At 43.9% G+C, this 22,369-nt stretch overlaps 1 protein-coding gene across 4 annotated transcripts in view; it reads left to right on the top strand.

The window, feature by feature from the left end:
• Window positions 1–22,369, top strand: part of cacna1g (calcium channel, voltage-dependent, T type, alpha 1G subunit) — a gene marked incomplete at its 5' end in the record, with an annotated part of 186,344 nt that overhangs the window by 135,427 nt on the left and 28,548 nt on the right. For 3 of the 4 annotated variants that reach the window (XM_080455501.1, XM_080455498.1, XM_080455500.1), the window contains one exon: window positions 19,804–19,955. In XM_080455501.1, the coding sequence (XP_080311627.1) occupies window positions 19,804–19,955 (152 nt within the window). The remainder of the gene's footprint in view (window positions 1–19,803; window positions 19,956–22,369) is intronic. The other variant, XM_080455499.1, reaches the window with a different exon arrangement.

Raw genomic sequence — 22,369 nt, 5'->3', positions numbered from 1 at the left:
TACGGTCAGTCCTTGAAATTAAAATGTTTGAGAAACCACTGCCTATGGGTGTTCCAACGTTGGTTGCAGAATAGAGTGACGTTGTGTTGTTGGAGAAGTGTGGTTTTAAGAATCCCTGATAAAAGCGAACAGTGTTAATCAAGACCCCTGGACTCAGAATCTCTGGAAAGACACAGCGGCGGGAGCACATACCTAAACCAGCTTATTCTGTCATCGCTTCCTTCTAGCCTTACTCCATCCCTCTTTCCCTGTCGCTCTTTCTCTCCCTCTCTATATCTCTCTCTCCCTCCCTCTTTTCTCTCTCTCTCTCTCTCTCTCTCTCTCTCTCTCTCTCTCTCTCTCTCTCTCTCTCTCTCTCTCTCTCTCTCTCTCTCTTACTCTCAGTATCTCTCTCTCTATTTCTCTCACTAATGCCCCCATCCATCTTCTCTTCCTTGCTGCTGCTGCTGCTTCTCTCTTACTAACACGGTCTCGTCCCTCTAGATATAATGGTTCCGGGGGTGAGTTCATGGGCCCTTTCAGAAGGCACTCTAAAAGGTACTGAGTTCACAGCATGTCGTTGTGTGTCAAGTCAACCCCTCACCACCGCCCGCCATTGGTGGCTAATAGGGTTCAAAAAGCTCAACGTTCGTTCGCGAGAGGTATGGGTACCCATCCCGTGCCCCCACCCTCCCTGCCTCTCTCTCATCAGACCTCAGTCTGCTGGACATGCTGTTATGCCCTCCTTCACCATGTTTTTTGGTTTTGTTTGTTTTAACCCCTCCCCCCCTGTTGTCGCTCACTGTGTCGTGGCTCCTTGTCCTTTGTCACGGTTTCTCTCCAAGCACAAAACCGTTCATCAATGCTGTCCACAGTGGCTGCTGCGCCATCACTCACATTGGAGTCGACTCAGTCCAGCGAAGTTGTACGTAGTTGCGTGTGGGTGTCGAGCACTGGAACTAGCCGATCCATCTACAAGCGTTAGACAGGGATAGAGAGAGGATGGGACAGGGAGGAGCAGAGAATGTCAGCCTTTTGTTGCTGAGAAAAAGAGGAAACGGAGGTTAAAGGACCATACCGGTGGTCTAGTATGTTGAGCCTATTGACCACGACTCATTACTGCCAACCATCTTCCAACGCATACCATGTTTTTTGTTTTGTTTTGTTTTCCGAGGAAGGAAGCCATTGGTTTCCGTTCATTTCAGTGCAATATGAAAGTCACATTGCTTGAGATAGGTAATCCAATACCCTAGCTATTGCCAAGGTATTTTTTTGTCAAATTGTTTGTCATTGTGGTGGGGTGGGGGGGGGGGGGGTTGCATTTCAAAGCACATGTGGAAGTCTAGACGTCGAAAATAGTCCCTAAAGTAAATATTGATTTACACACTGAATTCAAACACCCATGATTTTTTAACAACCTGAAGATGATGTTTAGCCTATGTTGATTGATTTGTTCAGTAGAGTTCGGTAAGAATTTAATGAACATGGAGAAAATATAAACATTATATATCAACATAATCGAGAAATAAAGCCATTAACAGGAAAATGGTTATGTTTACGTTTACGTTTATGCGCATGATATATATGGCCGAAATGCTGTGAATAGACAGACATGTACTGACACTGGTGTGGTCCTTTACCTTTTTTTCCCACACGGATGGCATCATGTTTCATCTATAGGTCCTATCAGTACAGTTTCCATTATTGCTAGTTTTATCTACCACTCTCTTATCCTCTTTGCTCCTCTCCCTCTTCCCTCTGTTGCTATCAGTTATGTGTGATAAGAGACATCAATGCAGCTTGGTCAGGTTGAATCGTGTTCATTGTGTTGTTGTCTCAGTGGAAGCAAATACACAGTAAAACCCTTGACTTTGAGTTACAAATGGATCAATTAACACTGAGCGTTTCACTGTGCATCTAACAATGGGACGTGCTACTGCACCCCGTGATATTCAAAATAAAGGCTGTTCCGGTATTATCATGCGTGTTAGAAGCTAGGCTGTTTATGAAGTATAATTTCAGCCATCCGAGGCCAAAGTATACTAAAGTCATCATAACAAATTACACAGTTTCGTGGGCACATGAGAGCGTTTCTGGCAGCGGCCTCCTTTTATGTTCCAAATGGCTTGTTTCATTGATAGAGGGTTTTAATTAGTTTGGTTGGTGGCGTAAAACGATGTAGCTTGTTTATTAGATACGCCTCGGTGCCCAGCATGCAGCCAACAGCAGATTCTCTACAACAAGGAAGGAGTTTGTCATTGTTATTGAGACACAAGCGGTTAAACAGTGACCACAGAACAAGACTGTGGAGCTGACAGGACTACTATAGTGATAACGACAGTACACTGTCCTAGCCTGGATGATTGGATTGTTCCTGGATCAACACAATCATTTATTTGTCCAGGACCCACTGCTGGTTTACTTTAGGCCAGGGGTCTTCAACAGGGGTCCGGGACCCTTAGGGGGTCCTCAGAGTTACTACAGGGGGGCCGCCAAATGTGTAATAGGGACATACTACATTTTTTGTTTTTAAATGTCTCAACAAACCACAAAGATTTCACAAAAAAATCGAAAATAGACAATGAATCTACAAGCTTTGTAGATTGTTAGTGTAGATTGGTAGTGGGGTTCCCTGCTACATCTTTCTCTTAGCTAAGGGGTCCTTGGCCCGAAAAACGTTGAAGACCCCTGTTTTAGGCTAATATGTTGTCGCTTGTCAGGCTGAAACCTTGTATCTCCAAATTCCATCTTTTTGTAATACAATATTCTGTTGAATTCATTCTATACTTTATCGTGTGACAGAATCGTGCAAAAGTAGCCGCTCTACAAGCTCACAATGCATTGCAATGCAACGTATTGTGAGCTTGTAGATCGGCTACGTTCATGCACTTAATATGGATGGATGGCAGGTTGAAGTGGGTTATGTCTCTCTCTAGGTTTTTATAAATATTTAAGTATTAACAAAAGCTTGTGAATAAATACAGGTTATTTTCCCCCTTGACTTAAAAGTAACTGTTTTGGACATACACGTTTTCTGCCTGACAGCGACAACATGGATATATGCAGGGGTGTTTGTAAGCATATAGGCAATCGAGGCGGGTCGCCTAGGGCACTATAAAAGTAAGGATTATAATGATTGACAATTATAAAACTAACAACGCATGACCACCAGCCCCCCCCCCCCATTTTCTTTTGTTTAATAGACTGATCAATACCAGATTTCTTATTTTGTGTTAAAGTTAGGCATGGTCGCGTACGTTTAGTCATGCTGTGATGAGTTTAGTATTGCATAATTGTAATTATGATAAATGGTAATAGTTAGGCTATAGCACTGTTATGCCGAATTGAGGCATGGCCCATGGGTTTGGTGTGGTGTAATAAATTGCTGATAGTTAAGGCAAGGAAAATGGAAACACTGCAGTAAAGTAAAAAATCCTCAAAAGTGCACTCAAGTACAGAGTACAGTAATTGAGTAAATGTACTTAGTTACTTTACACCACTGTAGATGGGGCTGCAAGCTCTTGGTCATCGGTTTGTGTTGGCGTGTGTGTCTGCTACATGGTAACTTGTTTCCGTGGGGATCTGATGAAGGTGATGATAGGACAGCAGGAGACTGTGGAGAGGTGCATGAGCTGAAGACAAAACTCCAGATTGTTATTGGACCTGTGTGTGTGTGTGTGTGTGTGTGTGTGTGTGTGTGTGTGTGTGTGTGTGTGTGTGTGTGTGTGTGTGTGTGTGTGTGTGTGTGTGTGTGTGTGTGTGTGTGTGTGTGTGTGTGTGTGTGTGTGTGTGTGGCAGAGGTAGCAGATGGTCACATAGCAGGCTGTAAAATATGCAGGAGCAGCTCTCCAGCCCAAAATCCCTGTGTGTCACTGTCTGAGTGAAGAAGCACGACCCATATCTCTCTCTCTCTCTCTGCCCCCTCTCTCTGTCCGTCTCTCTCCCCTTAAAACTATCTCTCCCTCGCTACCACTTCGACTCTCCTTGACTGTGTGTTTATTTATGTTTGAGAAAGTATGGGTATGATTCCATTTGGATTAGATTGACTTTGTAACAGTGTCTTACACCAAAGTTGCCCAGGCCATATATGGACACTACATTCAATTCAGTGCATGCTGTTCATTTGGTACTGAAAAGATTTTTATTAGATTTTTCATTTTATGAAGTATCCCCATTAGCTTGTGCCATAGCAACCAGCTAGTCTGGGATCCACATTAAAACAAGAAATGACAAAGTCATAATATACCCGCTTGCGGCAGGCTATTTTTGCCCCAATCTGCAGCACAAAATGTAAAAGTTGTCATTAAAATAAAATCTCAGCCATTCGAATGCAACAAAAATAACTCCACAGAGGTTCATTGGTTGGCTACCAATATAAAGTGTGTGTGTGTGTGTGTGTGTGTGTGTGTGTGTGTGTGTGTGTGTGTGTGTGTGTTGTGTGTGTGTGTGTGTGTGTGTGTGTGTGTGTGTGTGTGTGTGTGTGTGTGTACAATATCAATGATAGTGAAAATAATTGATCTACAATCTCACAGATCTGCTATTTTCACCAGCTGATATATTTACTTCATAATGTAGCCTACCCTTACCCAAGTCAAAACTACAGTGTTTCACTTAGAAATGTATGAACAACAAAAATGAAGACACACACACACACACACACACCCAGGAGGACTGGTTGATAGTGTTGTATGCATTGTTCCTGGACAAAAGACCGGTGGTGACCAGTTAGTATTCATTTATGTATGAAAGAAAGAAACTATTTTCACAATAGACGAAGTGAGTCCATAGAATACAGGTAGCGTAAGGGCAGTCATGTTAAAAACATCAACAGTGGTGGAAAAAGTACTGTAATGTTTTACTTAAGTAAAAGTATCAATACTGCAATGTAACCCTAACCCTTTATAAAAGTGAAGCTCACAACTTGTCTTTTGATTTCACTGTTTGAAACAGCTAGGCTTGAGTTGTAATGCATAACTGCAAGTTTGCCCTTTTCACTACTGGCTTACATGAAAGAAAAACCCAAATGGGTCCATTTGGTGTCATTAATGTCTTTTGTAAATTAAGTATTCAATAAAACGTCATAATAAAAAATAGCAGATCTACAAGCTCACAAGGCGGCGATGCGTTGTGAGCTTGTAGATCTGCTTTTTTTCTGATAAAATGCAGCTGATTTTAGCGTCATACCTTACATGAAAAATGTTGCTACAGTAACCTTGGTTGTAGTGTGTATTCATTCACTTGTAAACAGGGCAGTCATGTTAAAAACAGCAACAGTGGTGGGAAAAGTACTCGTACTAGTGTTGCCATGTATACTAATTACAAGCGACCTTGTTTTCTGTGAAGTTGCTTGTAAATGTAGTTAGTTGCTTGTTATTTGTTATTATTTTGTTGTGAGCTTGTAGATCGGCTATTGCCAAGTCGTCTATTATCAAATAGCCGATGCATATAGGTTTAAAGTGCTCATGTAGCCAAATAGTCACTTAAGTCTTTGGGCTTGTTTTCATTGACCTGGTTGCTTATTTTTCTCTCAAAATCTGGCAACCGTGTCATTGTTTAGACCAACGAAGAAGAAAATGGCGGAAGTGATCCTCTTTTCCAAGGCCCGTGTGAAAGACAGTATTATGTTGAGAAAATATAAAGTCATTACAGCACCATAACATGGTTAATACATTTTATTTTGGGATGTACAATACATGAAAATTACGAGAGTAATAACGCGAATTGCGTCGATAACTAATGGGGAGCGGACATTAGCGCGCTTGGCTAAAAACAGTTAGTTAGTAACATCATACAAGCTAACTATTAGCCAAAATCGGCTAGCGCTCGGAGGACTGCATAGTCCCATAGCTTGGGAGGACGAGGCCGCCCGTTCAGAGTATGGGAAAGTATCCCATTGGCTTAAACGACAGCCAATGACGCAAATCTGTCGAATGCAAATGAATCTGTCGAATGCAAATGAATCTGTCGAATGCAAATTTGTCGAATGATGAGTCGTAGGTCTGCCTCTTCATAGACCCGCAGCTTTCGCTAAGCGGGTAAAAAGACATACAAACAAATACAACACATACTAAACAGTCAGTTCATCACACAATCAAAAATATCTAAAACGCCTACAGTGTGCTACACAATAACTAGTTTTCCCCTCCAGGCCATCTCTATGAATCTAGCAAAAACTAAAAAAAAGCTCCTCTTTGAGCAAACATTTCAACATTAGTGTTAATCTGACAAATATACCATGACAAACAGACAGATAAACACACACCCACGCTCACACAAACACACATAATCGCTGCAGGTTTTCCCATCTGTTACATACTCCAGTGAGACAGACAGGAAGGCAGATACAGCTGACTGGGCCCAGATCTGTCTCCACCCCACATCAGCGTGCTATTTTGTTACTGTATAATTGTGTTATTGATGTCAGTGGTGAGAGGAGGTGTGAGAGAGAGAGAGAGAGAGAGAGAGAGAGAGAGAGAGAGAGAGAGAGAGAGAGAGAGAGAGAGAGAGAGAGAGAGAGAGAGAGAGAGAGAGAGAGAGAGAGAGAGAGAGAGAGAGAGAGCTCTTATCTGTAACGTGCACCGTAGCAAAGCAGTCATTTGTGAAGGCTAGAGGAACAAAGCCAGGAGAGTTCATGATGGAAGAGGCACATTAGAGTAGGAAAGGAAGATGATAGAGCGGAGAGGACGAGACGTCAGGGGCAGAAAAGCACAGACAGCGGGTGAGGGGACAGCATGAAAATGGGGCTTGGATTGGAGGAAAAAAAATGAAAAAAGAGCAAAAACATGACAGAGAGTCTAGACGGCCAGCTAGCTATGCAACGTGACCGGACCAAAGTGATTTGCACACCAACCGTGCATTGCAAAGGGGGAAAAAAGGGAAATGTTGGAGGCAACAGCAAAAGCATTAAATTAAATGAAATGCCATGATAATAGAAACATGCATAACATTATCATTTCAACAGTGTGCATTTTCAGAGCATGTTTATTTTAATGATCAATCAATCAATTGTGTTCTGGCTTGGATCAATGGAACTAACATAGTATACTTTAAGTTCCTATTTATCAGTATCACTTTTCAAGGTTTTAAAGAGGGACATTAAAAAAAAAAATTATATGAATTATTATTGATAAAATCGTAGTGTTTTGTCAATTATTTCGGGGCTCGCTTGCAAGAATCCTCACGGCCCACCAGTGGGCCCTGCCCACAGGTTGTGAATCGCTGCTTTAAATTAATTAGGTTACAGGTTGTCATGGTGGTGATCAGTGACGAGGAGGAAGGTGGAGCAGGTGGGGCGGGAGTGAGAGGAGGAGGGGATTGTAGTCGACAGGGAGGTGCAGGTCCACCGAACAGACAAAGACAGAGAGGAATGGAGTCAACAGGGAGGTGCAGGTCCACTGTACTGTAACGTTACGCAGACCATCAGGTAACAAGCAACGCTAAGAGAGCTAGCTCCCTTGTAGGAGCAAGTTACGGCTGGGTCTTTTGCGGGGTCGCTACACTACCCCCTCCTTTCAGAAGCGCGCCCTCGCACTTCACGCTGCAATCTCGCGTCCCTCATGCAAGGGCACGCTCCACTGGTCGTCTTTTGCGGGGTCGATACAGTACGGATAAAGACATAGAGGAATGAAGTTGACAAGGATGTGCAGGTCCACTTTACAGACAGAGACAGAGAGGAATGGAGTCAACAGGGAGGTGCAGGTCCACCGTACAGACAGAGACAGAGAGGAATGGAGTCAACAGGGAGATGCAGGTCCACCGTACAGACAGAGACAGAGAGGAATGGCGTGTCAGCACCGCTTCAGAGAGTAAAAACCATTCGGTGTGCGTCTGGCGAGGCCGTCCACAGGGGGAAGGATTTATGAAAAGCTGCCAGATAGAACCAGTGTTCTCAATCTCTGCACCGCAGAGCGTTTCTTTAGTGTGAGTGTGATGAAGCACTGGTTTTCAAAGTGTCGTCTGGGGACCCGCAGGGGTCCTTGAGGAGGTTCCGTTCCAGGGGGTCCCAATGCAGCTAAATTAGGAAAAGTATTAAATACTTGAGCACTGCGACACACTGAAAGCGTCACTGACACAAGCGTCACTGATGTGCGTCAATACAAAGTTTGAAATAAACTTTTTCTTTTTCCCACGTTAAATCACTGTTACTCATCATACACGTTTTACTACTCTGTGCATGTACATATGCATACACGCATGCATACTGTATATGCACAGGAGGAGGAGCAGACAGCCTCATTATAAAGTTTCACGCTGGCTTCATGCAGCCCCAAACTAATTAAATAAACAACTTTAAAATATACATGTAACACAAATATCTGGCTCATAGTAGACCTTGAATAAAGAGCCCACTCACAAATCCAACAAACTGAAAACAGGCCAAAAGCACGAACAAAGCAGGAGCAGGACAACAGCGTTTTTAATGAGGAGTCCATACATCATTAATCTATCAGGGTTTAAGTGGGAGCTTTTAACTCGGTACACCGCTTGTTGTCCCCTGACAACGAAAACACTGCAAACCCCACAAATAATTGAGTCGAGGGCAAGGGGCTAGCATCCAGCTTGTAAATTGAGGCTATATAGGAAGTGTGACAGTTCATATGAATGGCCTGTAGTCTCGCCGTTTCACCGCTGTTTCACCCCTGCTGGTTGCAGAAGCAATTAGGCTCTATTCAAGCGGATAGGTTTTTGGCCGAACTTTACACTTGATTTTATTACCTTAATAAACATTGTCATAAATACTATATATATATATGAGATATAGTGGAGTAGAATGTAGAAGTAAAAGTATTGAAAATTTAAAATACTGAAGAAAGTAAAAAATACCTCAACATTGTACTTAAGTGCAGTTACTTTACACCACTGACAGTACTTGTACTGGAGAATATGGCTGTTGTGTTATATTAATATTCCTCATCGCCTTGAGTCGGCTAAACAAAGTTGTTTCCTGTGTTTCGCTGCTATAATCTTTGTTATCAGTGCAGGGCCAAGATGCAAGACTGGGACAATCCTATCATGTCCTCCTACTTCATCTACTGTAATCACTTACACACACATCCTCATGCTCATCTGATTGCACGCGTACACCCACGCCCGCATGCCTGCATGCCTGCACACACAACACATATGCGTGCACAGTGCACACACTCATGCACACACACACACACACACACACACAAACACAAATTTAACTTGCACACAATCCTTACTAACTTGCTCATGCACTAATCCCATCCAACGCACGCACGCACGCACGTACGCACATACTTATTTGCACATGCACAAATCCTATTCAATGCACACACAAAATACAATCTTACACACACACACACACAAACAGAAATACTAACTTAGACATGCACTTCAACACACACAAACGTGCACACTTGCACGCATAGGCGTGCACGCACTCGCGAACGCACTCACGAACACACTCGCGCCGCTCACACACACACGCACGCGCACACACACACACACACACACACACACACACACACACAGAGCAGGCAGCTGATGCCAATCCCTTCAGCTCTATCTGGGTCAGCCCTAACAGAGATGGATCTACATAACTCCTACGCCCCCGTCTTTCTCCTCACTCGTTTATATTCCTCCTCTGTGTGAAGGTAATTAATAATGCCAGGCCATTAGGAAGAAAGAAAGAGAGAGAGAGAGAGAGAGAGAGAGAGAAAGAGAGAGAGAGAGAGAGAGAAGTGTGAGAGGGCAGAGACATTCTTTTAGACAAAGTGCACGAGGTGGCATGGGAGGCACGATGCCTAATTTATGCTCCATCGTACCACAGAGTCATGTGCCGGTCCGTGAGGCAGTTTGAGCTCGTGGATCGGCTATTTCCAGTGTGCCACATCGCCGTACGGATCGCAGAGAGACACCCAGAGAATCAGAATCAGAATTATTGACACGTATTGTCACACCTTAAAAATACTTCATAGTGAAAGAATTTGCCAGGGCTCCTCAGACTTACAGTTCAATAATTAAAAACAGAATACATCAATAACACCATCGCTATATAAAAAAACTGAGTTTGTTAAAAAGAAAAAGTACTTTAATTTAAAAAGCCTTTCTTCACATTATTTACTAAAACCTAATATCAATGGAGAAATGGAGAGGGAGGGAGGTGTCACCTCCATCAGCGGGCAGTCTCACCAATACAAGAGCAGGTGTTAGAGTTTCATCTCACAAGGTGTATATAGGTAACAAGTGTTAAGTGAAATGCCTGACGTAATGAATGTTTGATGACGGACCTCTGGGGTTGGCCCTGTGTTTCTCTTAAGTGCTTTGGGGATTGCCGCTGGGTGTAAAGAAAGAGAGCCAGAGTCTGTGATGTCAGTAGTGCTGTCTGCACTATAAATATAGCATAGCGGTGGCTGGGGAGTGGGGGACCGACTCGTTGTTGTACCCTAAAGGCTAGTTTCGTGCATTGCATTGACACAGTTTGTTCGGTTGAAAGTGTCGCACAAGTGACAAAAACAAATTATGTGGATTTTGTCTGTCTACCCGCTACAACTTGTTTACACGTGGTTAGTGTCAGTTAAACATCTTAAATAGCTTTTTTCACTTTTTTTTATAGCTCCTCTCAAGCTCAAATATATCATGACGGATGGTGATTAATGCATGGGAAGATTTACAGTACTGTCCTCCCAGACTTCTTACGGTAGCTTGGACAAATTCTTTGCAAGCCATTCTCGTCGTTCAAGTCTTTATTCCTTGTGTTGCACTCTTCAGCGAGGTGCGCACTGTTATGCTCTACCACAGGCCTTTTATTTCGCAAGATACTGTACAGAGCAGTGTCTGCATCTGCAGAAACTCAGATTTATGACACAATATCTCAGTGTATCACGCAAGCCTGTGATGTGATGCAGATTTGTCTCGCTGACAGGGAAGTGCAGACAGATCATGTCGTTTATCGCTGTGGCTGTGTGCCATCCTTTTAAACATGGAGTTGTCAGCCATGTCTCTGGGTGGGGGCGGGTGGGTGGGGGTTGTTAACTCAGTCATTATCTGACTATATGAGTCACAGAAATAACATCACTTTCATGGAATAACTTAATAACAAATTTGTTTTGGGGGGTGTTGACTATTCAACTAACACAAGGTCACTTTTGGATCACGTTTGCTGTAAATTGTAAATTCAAAAGAAAGAAAACGTTCAGAGGTTGTCATTTCAGATGTGGAGTTAATTTATGAGGTGAAAGCATATTTTCTGAGTGTCCAATTCCTGATGGATGACCAACTTTGCTGCGTTTTTCTTGACGGAAAATCCAAAGTAATGTAATAATTAATGAATCTCATTACTTTCCACTGAAAGCCACGTAGTACTGTAATTAATTGCTTTAACCACTTTACAAAAACACATAATTAGTCTTAATCAGTTTAATATTAACTACGGTCAGCTACAAATAATGTAACTAATTATGCAATACCTTTTGAGTTTGATCCTCCACCATTATTCACTATGGATGCTTCTGATTTGACAGTTCCCGCATAAATATTTCATATGCCATGAAATGTCAAGAGCGGAACAACAGCGTCGTGGCAGATTGTCTCTTTGAATTGCATTGTACAGTGGATATACTGCGGGCACAGACAGCACTTCCACTGAATTTGTCTCGGTTTGGCCTCAAACTGAGCAGGAGCTGCTCATTGTGTGTGTGTGTGTGTGTGTGTGTGTGTGTGTGTGTGTGTGTGTGTGTGTGTGTGTGTGTGTGTGTGTGTGTGTGTGTGTGTGTGTGTGTGTGTGTGTGTGTGTGTGTGTGTGTGTGTGTGTGTGTGTGTGTGTGTGTGTGTGTGTGTGTGTGTGTGTGTCCAGTGTACCTTGGATATGGCCCCAATTGCCACGACAGCACGGCAAAGTGCACGAGGCTGCCCAGGTGGCAGATCAAACACGCATGTACGCATGTAGTCAAACCTCGGCGGACCAGGTTGCGTGCCAGAGTTGCGGAACTAGGGGAAGACAGGTAGTTGAGTACAGTCGAGAGACTATGACATTTGGATCAAACCATAGGGGAAAATGTGTTCTGTGTTTTACCATTACGCTGTTAAAATGCTTTTCATCGGCCTGTAATTTGTTAATATGCGCCCATCATCGCTATTCCTGTGGTCCCCGCCTTTCCACTCAATTTCAATTTTCAATCGCTTGCCTTCACCATTCAGCCCCGCCCCCTCCATTTCAGTCGCTACATCCTGCTCAAGTAAGACTCAGAAAGAGGTGTGTAAGTCTACCGTGTGAACCAGCACAATGATGTGTGTGTGTGTATGTGTATGTGTGTGCGTGAACGTGAACGTGAGAGAGAGAGAGAGAGTGTCATTAGGGCTGAGCGATATGACTTCAAATCAATATCACGATTATTTAAATATTTTGCCTCGATTCCGATTAATGAGCGATTATTTAAAAGAAAGAATATATAGTGAAAATAGCAGATCAACCAGCTCACAACGCGTTGTGACACATAGTGAGCTTGTAGATTGGCTATTTTCGCTATAACTAACTATAATACAGGGCTTAATCAGACTAATCGATTTAGTCAATTATAAAAAATCTATCGATTAAAAGATTAAGTTGGTTATTGGTTCTTAATGTCGGTTTCGATATATTTTCGGTTAATTGCCCAGCCCTAATAATCATGCCCGGTCATTTTTATATGATGTCATGGTTTCTTATTTCTTTGCCTCTTTTCTTCTGGACTCCTCAATGTGCCCTGCTGCTCATCCTTTACCTTCCTGTCTGTGATGCAGATCCATTTCTCTTTTCCGTATTGTCATCTCCTGTCTTCTCTTTTGTGTCAAAGCGAGGCAGCAGAGCATTTGGGAAATCCAGCTGAATCTTTTTTAAATTCCTTTATCCTATTTTACTGTTCCTTTTGATGGTTGTTGTTTGTTTTGACTCAGTGTTTGCTGGCTTCTGAGTAGCCCTGGAGAGCCAAATGGGTTTTAAACGGGTTGACTTAACTTTGCCGTTTGGGCATCCTGGAATGAGCCTGTACTTTTCCACTAGTCAATTCTTCAAGGAAGTGCCGTTCCGCAGAATTTGGAAGCGATGGTCTCTTATATCCATGTTGTTTTTTAGTGTGCATTTGCCCAATATCCATATACAATCTTACTTTAACAAGTGTCGATCTCAAAGTCCCATTCCTGATCTAGTGCGTAGCAGAGTCCTGCACGGGTCCAATTTTGAGAACCCGCGCCCGCCCCGCCCGTCAATACTCAGATCCGTAGACCGACCCGTCACCCGTGATTATTTCAAAATACGAACCAGACCCGCCCCGCCCGTCAAATAAACGACCCGTTGTCCGCCCGTTTACCCGTGTAAAATGTAAATCCTATTGAAAAGTGTGTTGAAAAAGATAGCAGCCTTCAACAACAGCGCTACATTCAGTGGTCAGGTTTGTACAGAAATCAAGTGAAGACGGAGGAGGAGCGAGCTTAAGCCACGCGCGAACGCGCATCTACGCAGCAAACATGTGTCGTTGTTTACGTCAGCAGATAGTTTTAATTTGAAGGTTTAACAGGATGTTCAATGTGTTTTTGTGAGTTAAGATAACTGACCAGCATGCTCCATGCAGTTGTGCTGTGTGAAGTTACACAAGTGACGTTATTTGGGCGGAAACAGTGCTCTCTGATTTTCACAATAAAATGATACCCGCCCGCGATTAGTTCAGTACCGCCCGTGCCCGTACCCGTGATCTTATCAAAGTAACATTTTCACCCGTTTTCACCCGTCAAACGCGGGTACCCGTCGGGTATCCGCGGATACCCGGCCCGTTGCAGGACTCTGGTGCGTAGTGGTATTTCGAGGTAAACGTCATCGTTTCAGTGTTGCTCTTCCTTGAAGATCTGCTTGGGGATGTGGGTATAGGCTCGTGCCAGGGACCCAAACCTCAGTCAGTTACATAAGAGTCAAACCATTGAAACAGTTGGGTCTCCAACGCTATAGCTTCTAAGTAGATTTGAAAACCTGTACGTTGACGGCGCTCCTAACATTTTGTCCAGCAGACATTGACTCTTCAGTGTTTTACTACTAAGCCATTGACCACACAGGAACTGAGTCATAAAAGCAGCCTCAGCAGCCAAACCACGAGATAACCATGGCTGTGTGGATCCATGTGTCGGCCCATCTCCATTCTCCACTCCCTCGATCCATGAAGTGCACTGTGTGGCTGCTTTTATGACTGTTACCTGCTCTTCTTTTTGCAGCCATTCTGTTTTTGACATTCAGGATCCAAAATGTCTCTTTCCCATCATCTGACATCATCCCAATTTTAATCCATGCGTTAAATCACATCGCACTCATCCACCTGCATCACCAAGAACATCCTCCTCTGACTACTGTGATCACACAGCCTGCAGGCACATTGGCCAGCGACCCCGACTGTGTTCACACATCTTATGTGACACTCATAACCTCGCTACCATCTCTGGAAGGTTCATGGTCGAGCTCCGTTTCATTGGAGTATAGGGTTTTCACGACACAACACGCCACGTCACTTTACCACCACATACTGAACCATACTATACATATCCAATCCAGCCCCAACCAGAGCTCAATCACGCAGTCACGGTATACCCATCGTGCTGTTCTGTGGTGCTTCTTTCCGTTCACCGGGCCCCCATAACCACGGGGGGCTCGCATACTGTGTCTGTATTTCCCAACCAAGACCGCCTCGGAAATGTATCGATTATGTTTTTGAGTGTGGCATGGTCCAAAAACAACTCCTGGTGCCCTATCCTTGAATCCGGATCCTTACCCCCCCCCCCCCCCCCACACACACACACACACCTGTCCCCAGCTGGGTCCCCTGCCCCTTTCAAATTGTATCTGAGGAATGTAAGGTGAGTACACAGGAAGACACCAGGATAAACGAGGCCTCCAGGCGTTGTTTTTGGACAGGGGGGGAATCTTTCGCCTCTGTTGTCTTTACTAACAACGTTTTCTATTTCTCCGCCGGTGTTGGACGGATGTCAGCTGGCTTTATGTCGGGGGTTTTAGATCTCCTTAGAATCAGTTGAGCTCAGGTGTTTCTGCCAGCCCGCACAGCGGTGCTTATTATTGAACTATTTATTCGGATTCCAAAATTAGCGACTTGGCCTCTTTCTGTTGCGCCTGAGAGGAGCGTGATGTAATCCACTGTGGTCTCAGGCTGAAACAGTTTATGAACTTCTGATTCACAGTTACAAAGAAACTGCATGAAATTGCATGACAGTATTTAAACGATCAGAAAGCAGAACTAAGAGCTAACTAAGGCTAGAGCTAAGACCTCCTGTTAACCCAATGCAATTACATAATATATGCATGCATGTGTTTAGCCTATAGTGTAATTGCCCCCGGTGCTGGGATTGGGTATCGAGACACAGAGAGCAGGTATCATGACCTACACAGCGATGTCTGGGTCATGACCTGTTGTCTTTGGTTCTTCTGAGCCCAATTCTGTCGCCACAAAATTGTGTGTAACAGCAGAGAGAGGAGGCCTCGCCTACTGTACAGTACCATATCACCAAATCATCGAAGGAGGAAGACATTATTAGGAACTAATAGGTGGAGAGCGAGAGTGAGCGATATGGAGAGAGATGAATGAGGTCTGCATTCTTCAACCTGAAATACAGTTAAGCTCACTCTCACCTCAAAAGACTCACTTTGACGGCAGCTTGACTCACAGGCTTGGTGTGAGGTATATACCACACTGTGTTCTCTGCCTGTGGGAGCAGAGCGAGCTCCATTCCTCATCAAAGCGCTGCTGCTCCGCTCACTCCTCTGCAGGGGAAGAACACTGCAGTGTGATGGAGTTCGGAGCGGAGGGGGGTGTTCGTTCTCGCTCTCATTCTCCTGCTCCTGTCAGTTATTTTACTTCCTTTATTTTTTTGGTGTGGGATTGAACTACCCCTGTAATAATAATTGTTTCATTTGTCCCACTTTAAAATTTTACCTTATACGACTCCGATCCCTTTTCATTTACACAGCCCGGTTGTTGAACCATAAACACGAAAATGCTGGCCTGCAGCAAAAGTTTTCTAGTTAGCGATTAGCGAATAGTTTTACTATCTCCCATTTGCACTGTTGGGGTTTACTGTCTATGCGATATACTGCATCATTACCTATTATGGTCCTACATTTTAATGTATCACTCGCACGTGCACCCGTGCACACACACACACACACACACACACACACACACACACACACACACACACACACACACACACACACGCACACACACAAGCACACGCACACGTGCGTGCGTATGTGCTTGCACCGTGCGTGTGTGCTTCCGCCTGTCTCAGTGTGTCTGGCTGCCCATATTTGCACCTGCAGACAGGAAGTATAACCAGTACAGGCATAATAATTTAACCAACAAGTAATATCCTCACACGATAAAAAGGATGTTGTGTGGAAAGCCCAGTGAATAGACCCAGACAGCTGCATCGCCGCGCTGAATATGTGACTGTAGGCGAGGCTCAACCCGAGACACTCCAACCTGCTTTATCACTGTCTGAGTGGGTGGACCATATGGTGTTTCACCAGGCTAACCCCATTCACGCATTATGATGCGAAGAAAGCATGACAGTGGAAGGAACTGCAGCTACTTTCTTTAGAAACGTCGCACACTGTAAGCCAAGATATGAGAAAAGCATTAATCACTGTGTTTGAAACGCATGATTTGTTACCTTTTATTTGAAAAGACATCATGCCAAGCGGACCAGAAGCTTACTGGCTGCGAAAATCTTTTTAGACTTTCAAAACAAATTGTCATTTTTAATGGCATGAACGCCTACATACTGTAGGAACTCGGGAGCAGTCAGCCACCACAATTAGCTGCCTTGCATGTCATTAATGGCATTCAGGGGCCCCTGCTGTTAATGCCAATGATTACCAGGAGGCAAAAAATGTCTTCTAGCCAAATACAGTAACCTATGACCCCAAGGCTCAGTAGTTAATTGCAAAACTTTGCAAACAAAGTGAAGGTTAGACTGGGTTTTTATTATTGAAATAGGGCCTGTCTTAACTACTTATAAGCCCTATTTTATACTTTTCAAAACATTTTTTAAATGTTTTCAAAATGTTTTAAAATTTGCACCGTGTGCATGGTGATGGCTATTTTTGAAACGTTTCGCCAATAAGGACACTCCCCACTTAACACATCCACTGCCAAGGGCTAATCTCATAATGTACTCACCAGTGCCAAGGTGTTTTTGTTGTTTTTTTGTTTTTTTCATGTCGCCATAGATCTTGTTAAAATCCTTAAGATTGAGCGCTACACAGTCTGTTTACATCCGCGAGATCTCCCTGTATCTCCCAGTGAAAACCACGTGTCAAACGGGGCATCCATGTTTGAGTTAGAGCGGATTACGTTAAACAGTGAAATGCGAGGAGAAAAAACTACAGGAAGAGAATTGAGTTTCAGTTTCGTCTGTAGAATGGGAGCGGGCGTGATCGTGAAAACCGGATCCCAAATAATTCTATTTCCTGTCATCAAACCGGAAACGGAAGTGGATCAAAAAAATTCCGAAAGTGCACCCGGACCGCGCATGCGCGAAAAGACCGCAGCCCGTAGGGCTACGGTCTCGGCGCTTAACAGTTGGATTTAACGGCCCGTAGGACTACGGTCTTGGCAGTTAATGTGTTAATATGCATGCTGCTTACTGTAGATTCTGTGTATTACAGTTCTCTACATTTTATATCCAACTCAATGTCCCATTCACATCACATTCGTTTTCTGGTCTTCATTAAGGCTAAGGAGACACCAGCATTTGTATATATTTATTTATTTGAAAAGCCATACTGGGAAAACGCCCTTCATATTTGTCTTATCACCCAATAACAGCTGTTATGATTTTCACTCTACTACTGTAGATGACTGTTCCACCAGGTAGCCAGGATTTGCTCAGAACTTGGTAGAGAAGCTTTCTCCTATTTTTCCCCCTGGTGGAATAACCTCCAGAACAGACAACAACTTAAATAATTTAGTCTCCCTGGGAGAGTTCAAAGCCCTTATTAAAAAGAGCACTGTTGTGTATCTGTTGTCCCTCGTCTGTTTTTTACACGCTCTATTCTATAATTCGTGCAACCGTATAATAGTGTGCTGTCTTGGCCAGCTCCCCCTCGACAAAGTTACGGCTAAATAAATAATTAAAAAGAAGGATTTGTAAACTTTTACTTTGAAAGTAAGTGAGTGTGGTGTTGACTCCGGGTCAGCACAAAGAAGCCAATATTGCTGTTTTACTGTTGCAGAACTCAACAGTAGTTGAGTGGTCTAAAAAGATAACAAAATGGTACAGCAAACTGAAATATCACATTTAAATGAAGATCCCAGACACATTAGATTAACATATATTTCAGTACTTGGGAAACTGTACCCAGTGTGCAGTATAAGCTATGTGCCCTTATTGGCTATCTAAAAAAAAGATATCCCTGAAAGGCACAGATAAGATATAGAAATGGGTTGATAAAGTTGTGCTCTTAACTGATTCTGCTTACTTGGCTCTCTACCATTCCCTTGTGTAGAAGTAGAAGTCCTGTAGGGAAGCGTGAGACACACACGCACGCACGCACACACGCACGCACGCACACACGCACGCACACACACAAAAACCTTGTCTCTTGGGACTCGTCGTCACAGCTCAGCACAGCAGCAGAAGTGGTGTACCTGGGCTAATTGGCCAGAGAGGGATCGCTCACTTCCCCCAAAGGAATCACCGCCTCTGTGTGTGTGTCTCACTCCTATGACCCATCTCTCCACTTAACTGCTCAGGCCATATGGATATGGTGATACTGTACATGGCGGTGGGAGCCTCCTCTCTCTCTCTCTTTCATCCATCCTTCTATCCCTCCCTCCCTTCCTCCATCCATCCCCCCATCCAACCATCCATCCATCTATTCACCATGGATGGATGGATGGATGGATGGATGGATGGATGGATGGAGGGCAGACTAACAACGGTGTGGATTCTGTGGAAGTGAGGTGATGAACGAGTGGAGAACACTTAACTCCTGTGTCTTTTGAAAGAGAAGGGAGAGAGTGACATAGAGGAGAGGTGGAGATACATGTACGCAGCCTTCAAAAGAAGAAATGAGGAGGAGAGCGAGAGATGAAGAAAGAAAAAGGGAGAGAGCTCCAAAATAGCAGAGCTACTACCCAGGGCCTAGTCTAACAGCAGATCAGGCTCCTCCTCTATTCAATACCTAGCACACACACACACACACACACACACACACACACACACACACACACACACACACACACACACACACACACTTAGTGAGCGATGCTGTTTATCTCCGCTCAAGGGAGACTTCATTCAAATAAGCGTTGATCATTGGAAAGGAGGATCTGATTTGATCTGTCATGACTAGCGATCCCGGGGGTACTTGGCTGGAGGTATCTTTCACTCTCTTTCTCTCTCTCTCTCTCTCTCTCTCTCTCTCTCTCTCTCTCTCTCTTTCTATGTGTTGTCTCTCCTTCGCTCTCCTCTTCCTTTCATCTCTCTTCTCTTCCTCTCTCAGTTTTCCTGGTGCTCTATATTTAACTCACTCACATCTGTTGGTATTACCTCTCTCTGTACTGCCTCTCTCCGCCTGCTCTGAGCGCACTTGAGCGTGTTCTTAACTGTGAGTGAGTGCAATGGGCGTGTATGCATTGTGCTGTCTCACAACCCTCCCCCCCGCCGCGCGGTGGGAAGGGGGGGCAGACGACGACGTCTCCGATGCTCCTGGTTCCTGTCTCACTCTTTTCACAACCCCCCACCTCCTATACCTCCGCCTCCTACTCCCCATCCCTCCTCTATTGCCTCCTGCCCCCCCTCTTCACCAACTTCCCACAGAAGCTCAGAGCAAGCCATACTACTCAGACTACTCCCCGACACGCCTTCTTATCCACAAGATGTGCACCAGCCAATACCTGGACCTGTTCATCACCATCGTCATAGGACTCAATGTCATCACCATGTCCATGGAACACTACCAGCAGCCCAAGGTGAGAGACAGTGATGCGGGGGTGTGGGGGGTTTCCGATTCGACTTCAACCAGCTGATGGCTAGCCTGGTAAACCATCCCGGTCGCGTGAGTTCACATTATCATGCGTCTTCTGCAGACCGGTCTGGCCCCAAGCGCTGGGTGGACGTTTTGCAGAAAACAAAAAGTGTAAGAGCCAATTTGCGTCTGCTGATCACAGGGTCCTGAGTGGTGAGCGCGCTGATGGCTGCTCAAATGGTTATGATGATGAGCAGTCGGGGTGAGCAGTTAGGGGTTAAGTCTCTTGCTCAAGGACATTTGACACAAAGCCGGGGATGGGAGGCGAACCAGTCACCTTCTGTTTCCCAGATGGCCTCTGCCCGTTCGGCTATGGCCACCAAGAGGGTCTAGAGAAGAGGGTCTACCTTTGTGTTGAGGCTTATCTCGCAAACTATCTCGCAAACTGCCAGTAGGTAGTAGGCCAAAAAGTTAGAACTTTTCTCATTTTAAGTCATTTCCATATAATTCATTATAAAAAGCAATTATTATTGTCTAGATATGTAGCCTGCTAGTACAGTATGTAAATATCTGAAGTTGTCCCTTATCTGTTGCTATACCTTTGAATTAATTTCATCCATCATGGGGCACCTTTTCTGACAGCTTAGGGATACGCACAACACTCGGAAGTACCACAGGAAATCATGGGGCAGTGTATCTATAGTTCAAGTGAGACACGATGAAAACCTTTTGAAAATGGCAGAACATTTTGAGGATGGGTTGTGCAAGTAAGAACTATTACTGTGCATATGATGTCACTTCGTCCGGACACAGGGAAAAGAGTTATTACAGTACAGGCTCATTTAGTAGGATCTCCTTGACTATCACCATGCTTGATGTCAGAAAGATTTTTACTCTGAACTGCCCTCTGGTGGATGTACTGCTTAGGGCACGGCCACGCCGCACTTTTATTTTACCTCTGGGGCGGAATCTGCCAATGCTTTGTCAATGCAAATGCGTGGATTCTCCAGAAAAATGCACAAGACCATGAATCCACGCATTTGCATTGACAAAGCATTGGCGAGAGGTAAAATAAAAGTGAGGTGTGGCCGTGCCCTTAAAGGGAAATGAAACAGGCTGATTTGGTAGTTTTCCAGTTTAGGTAAAAAAAAAACTACAGCAGATTAAAAACATGGCAGACTAGTAAGCAACACAGCTGCATCAAACACATTAATAATGAGTGTGTTAGATTTTCATAAGTGTGTCCAGAGCCAAGGGGATGCCAATGTTTAAGCATGATGGACAGTATTGACACACCTAAAGTCTAACACACCCATTAGTAATTTGATTAGCTGCAGCTGTGTTGCTTACATCACTGTGTACTATAAGGTCAGTGTTATGCAGCCTGCCATGTTTTTACCCTGCTGTAGTTTTTAACCTGATGTGGAAAACAAACAACAAAATCAGCCTATAGGGTTTCATGCCCCATCCATGCCAATGTAAAAGAGGTATAGAAGTACAGTATGTGAGCAGTGATGGTTACATGTTTGACACGTTTGAAACTGATTTTTTTTTTTACATCGTCCCTGTCGGGTGGAAACCCTGTACGTCCAAAAGCATTACTTTTCAGGAAATTGAAAAAAAGAACCTGTGTTCCAATGGATCCAATACAGTTATTGTTTAGTCACAAGCTGTTGTTAATACTTTAATACTTTTCATTGGTTCCATATTTATAAAAACCCACAGACAAGCTTAACAAAACCTTCACTTTCAAATTGATAAAAAATAGCAAACCTACGAACTCAGAAGTTGTGAGCTTGCTATTTTCGCTACTTTTGTGCAACACTCTTGCAGTACGAAGCAGGGCATTAATTTACAAAAAGAAAAGAAAAAATCACACCCTGTGTGAAGTGGGCGGTGTCTTGCTAGCTAATCACAATACTGAATGGAGTCGATCAATCATGTACAAAGGATAAATACCACATTTAAATACATTTGTGCCACATTTAAATACATTTATTGAAAACACTCTTTATGATGGACAAAACCATAACTTGAAAAAAACCAATATTTGGTTTTTTTCAAGTTATGGTTGCTTATATAGGGCTATGCACATGTGTCATGTGACACTGGCCAATCACAGTCCTGAATAGACTGTGATTGGCCAATCACAGCGCAGGATAATTCTACAAATTTCCTGGGCCCAGATCACAGCGCAGGAAAATGTACATTTTTCCAAATCTCACTTATAGGGGCGGTTTCACCGCCCAAAAATTGAATATGGAGATACAAGGTTTTTGCCCGGCAGCAACGATATGCAAAGTATTTGACTAGAGGCAGATGGGGGGTAAAGTAAAGTAAAAGGCTGGTCGATGTGGTTTGCTGAGCTGAGTGGGTGGCCAACAGATAGAGGTTTTACTGAAATCCCTGCTGACTTGG

The sequence above is a fragment of the Gymnoscopelus braueri genome, assembly GCF_963280865.1.
Source record: "Gymnoscopelus braueri genome assembly, chromosome: 17".
Classification (NCBI taxonomy): Eukaryota; Metazoa; Chordata; class Actinopteri; order Myctophiformes; family Myctophidae; genus Gymnoscopelus; species Gymnoscopelus braueri.
The sequence above is the reverse complement of the archived record's forward strand: the minus strand, read 5'-3'. Positions and strand labels throughout refer to the sequence as shown.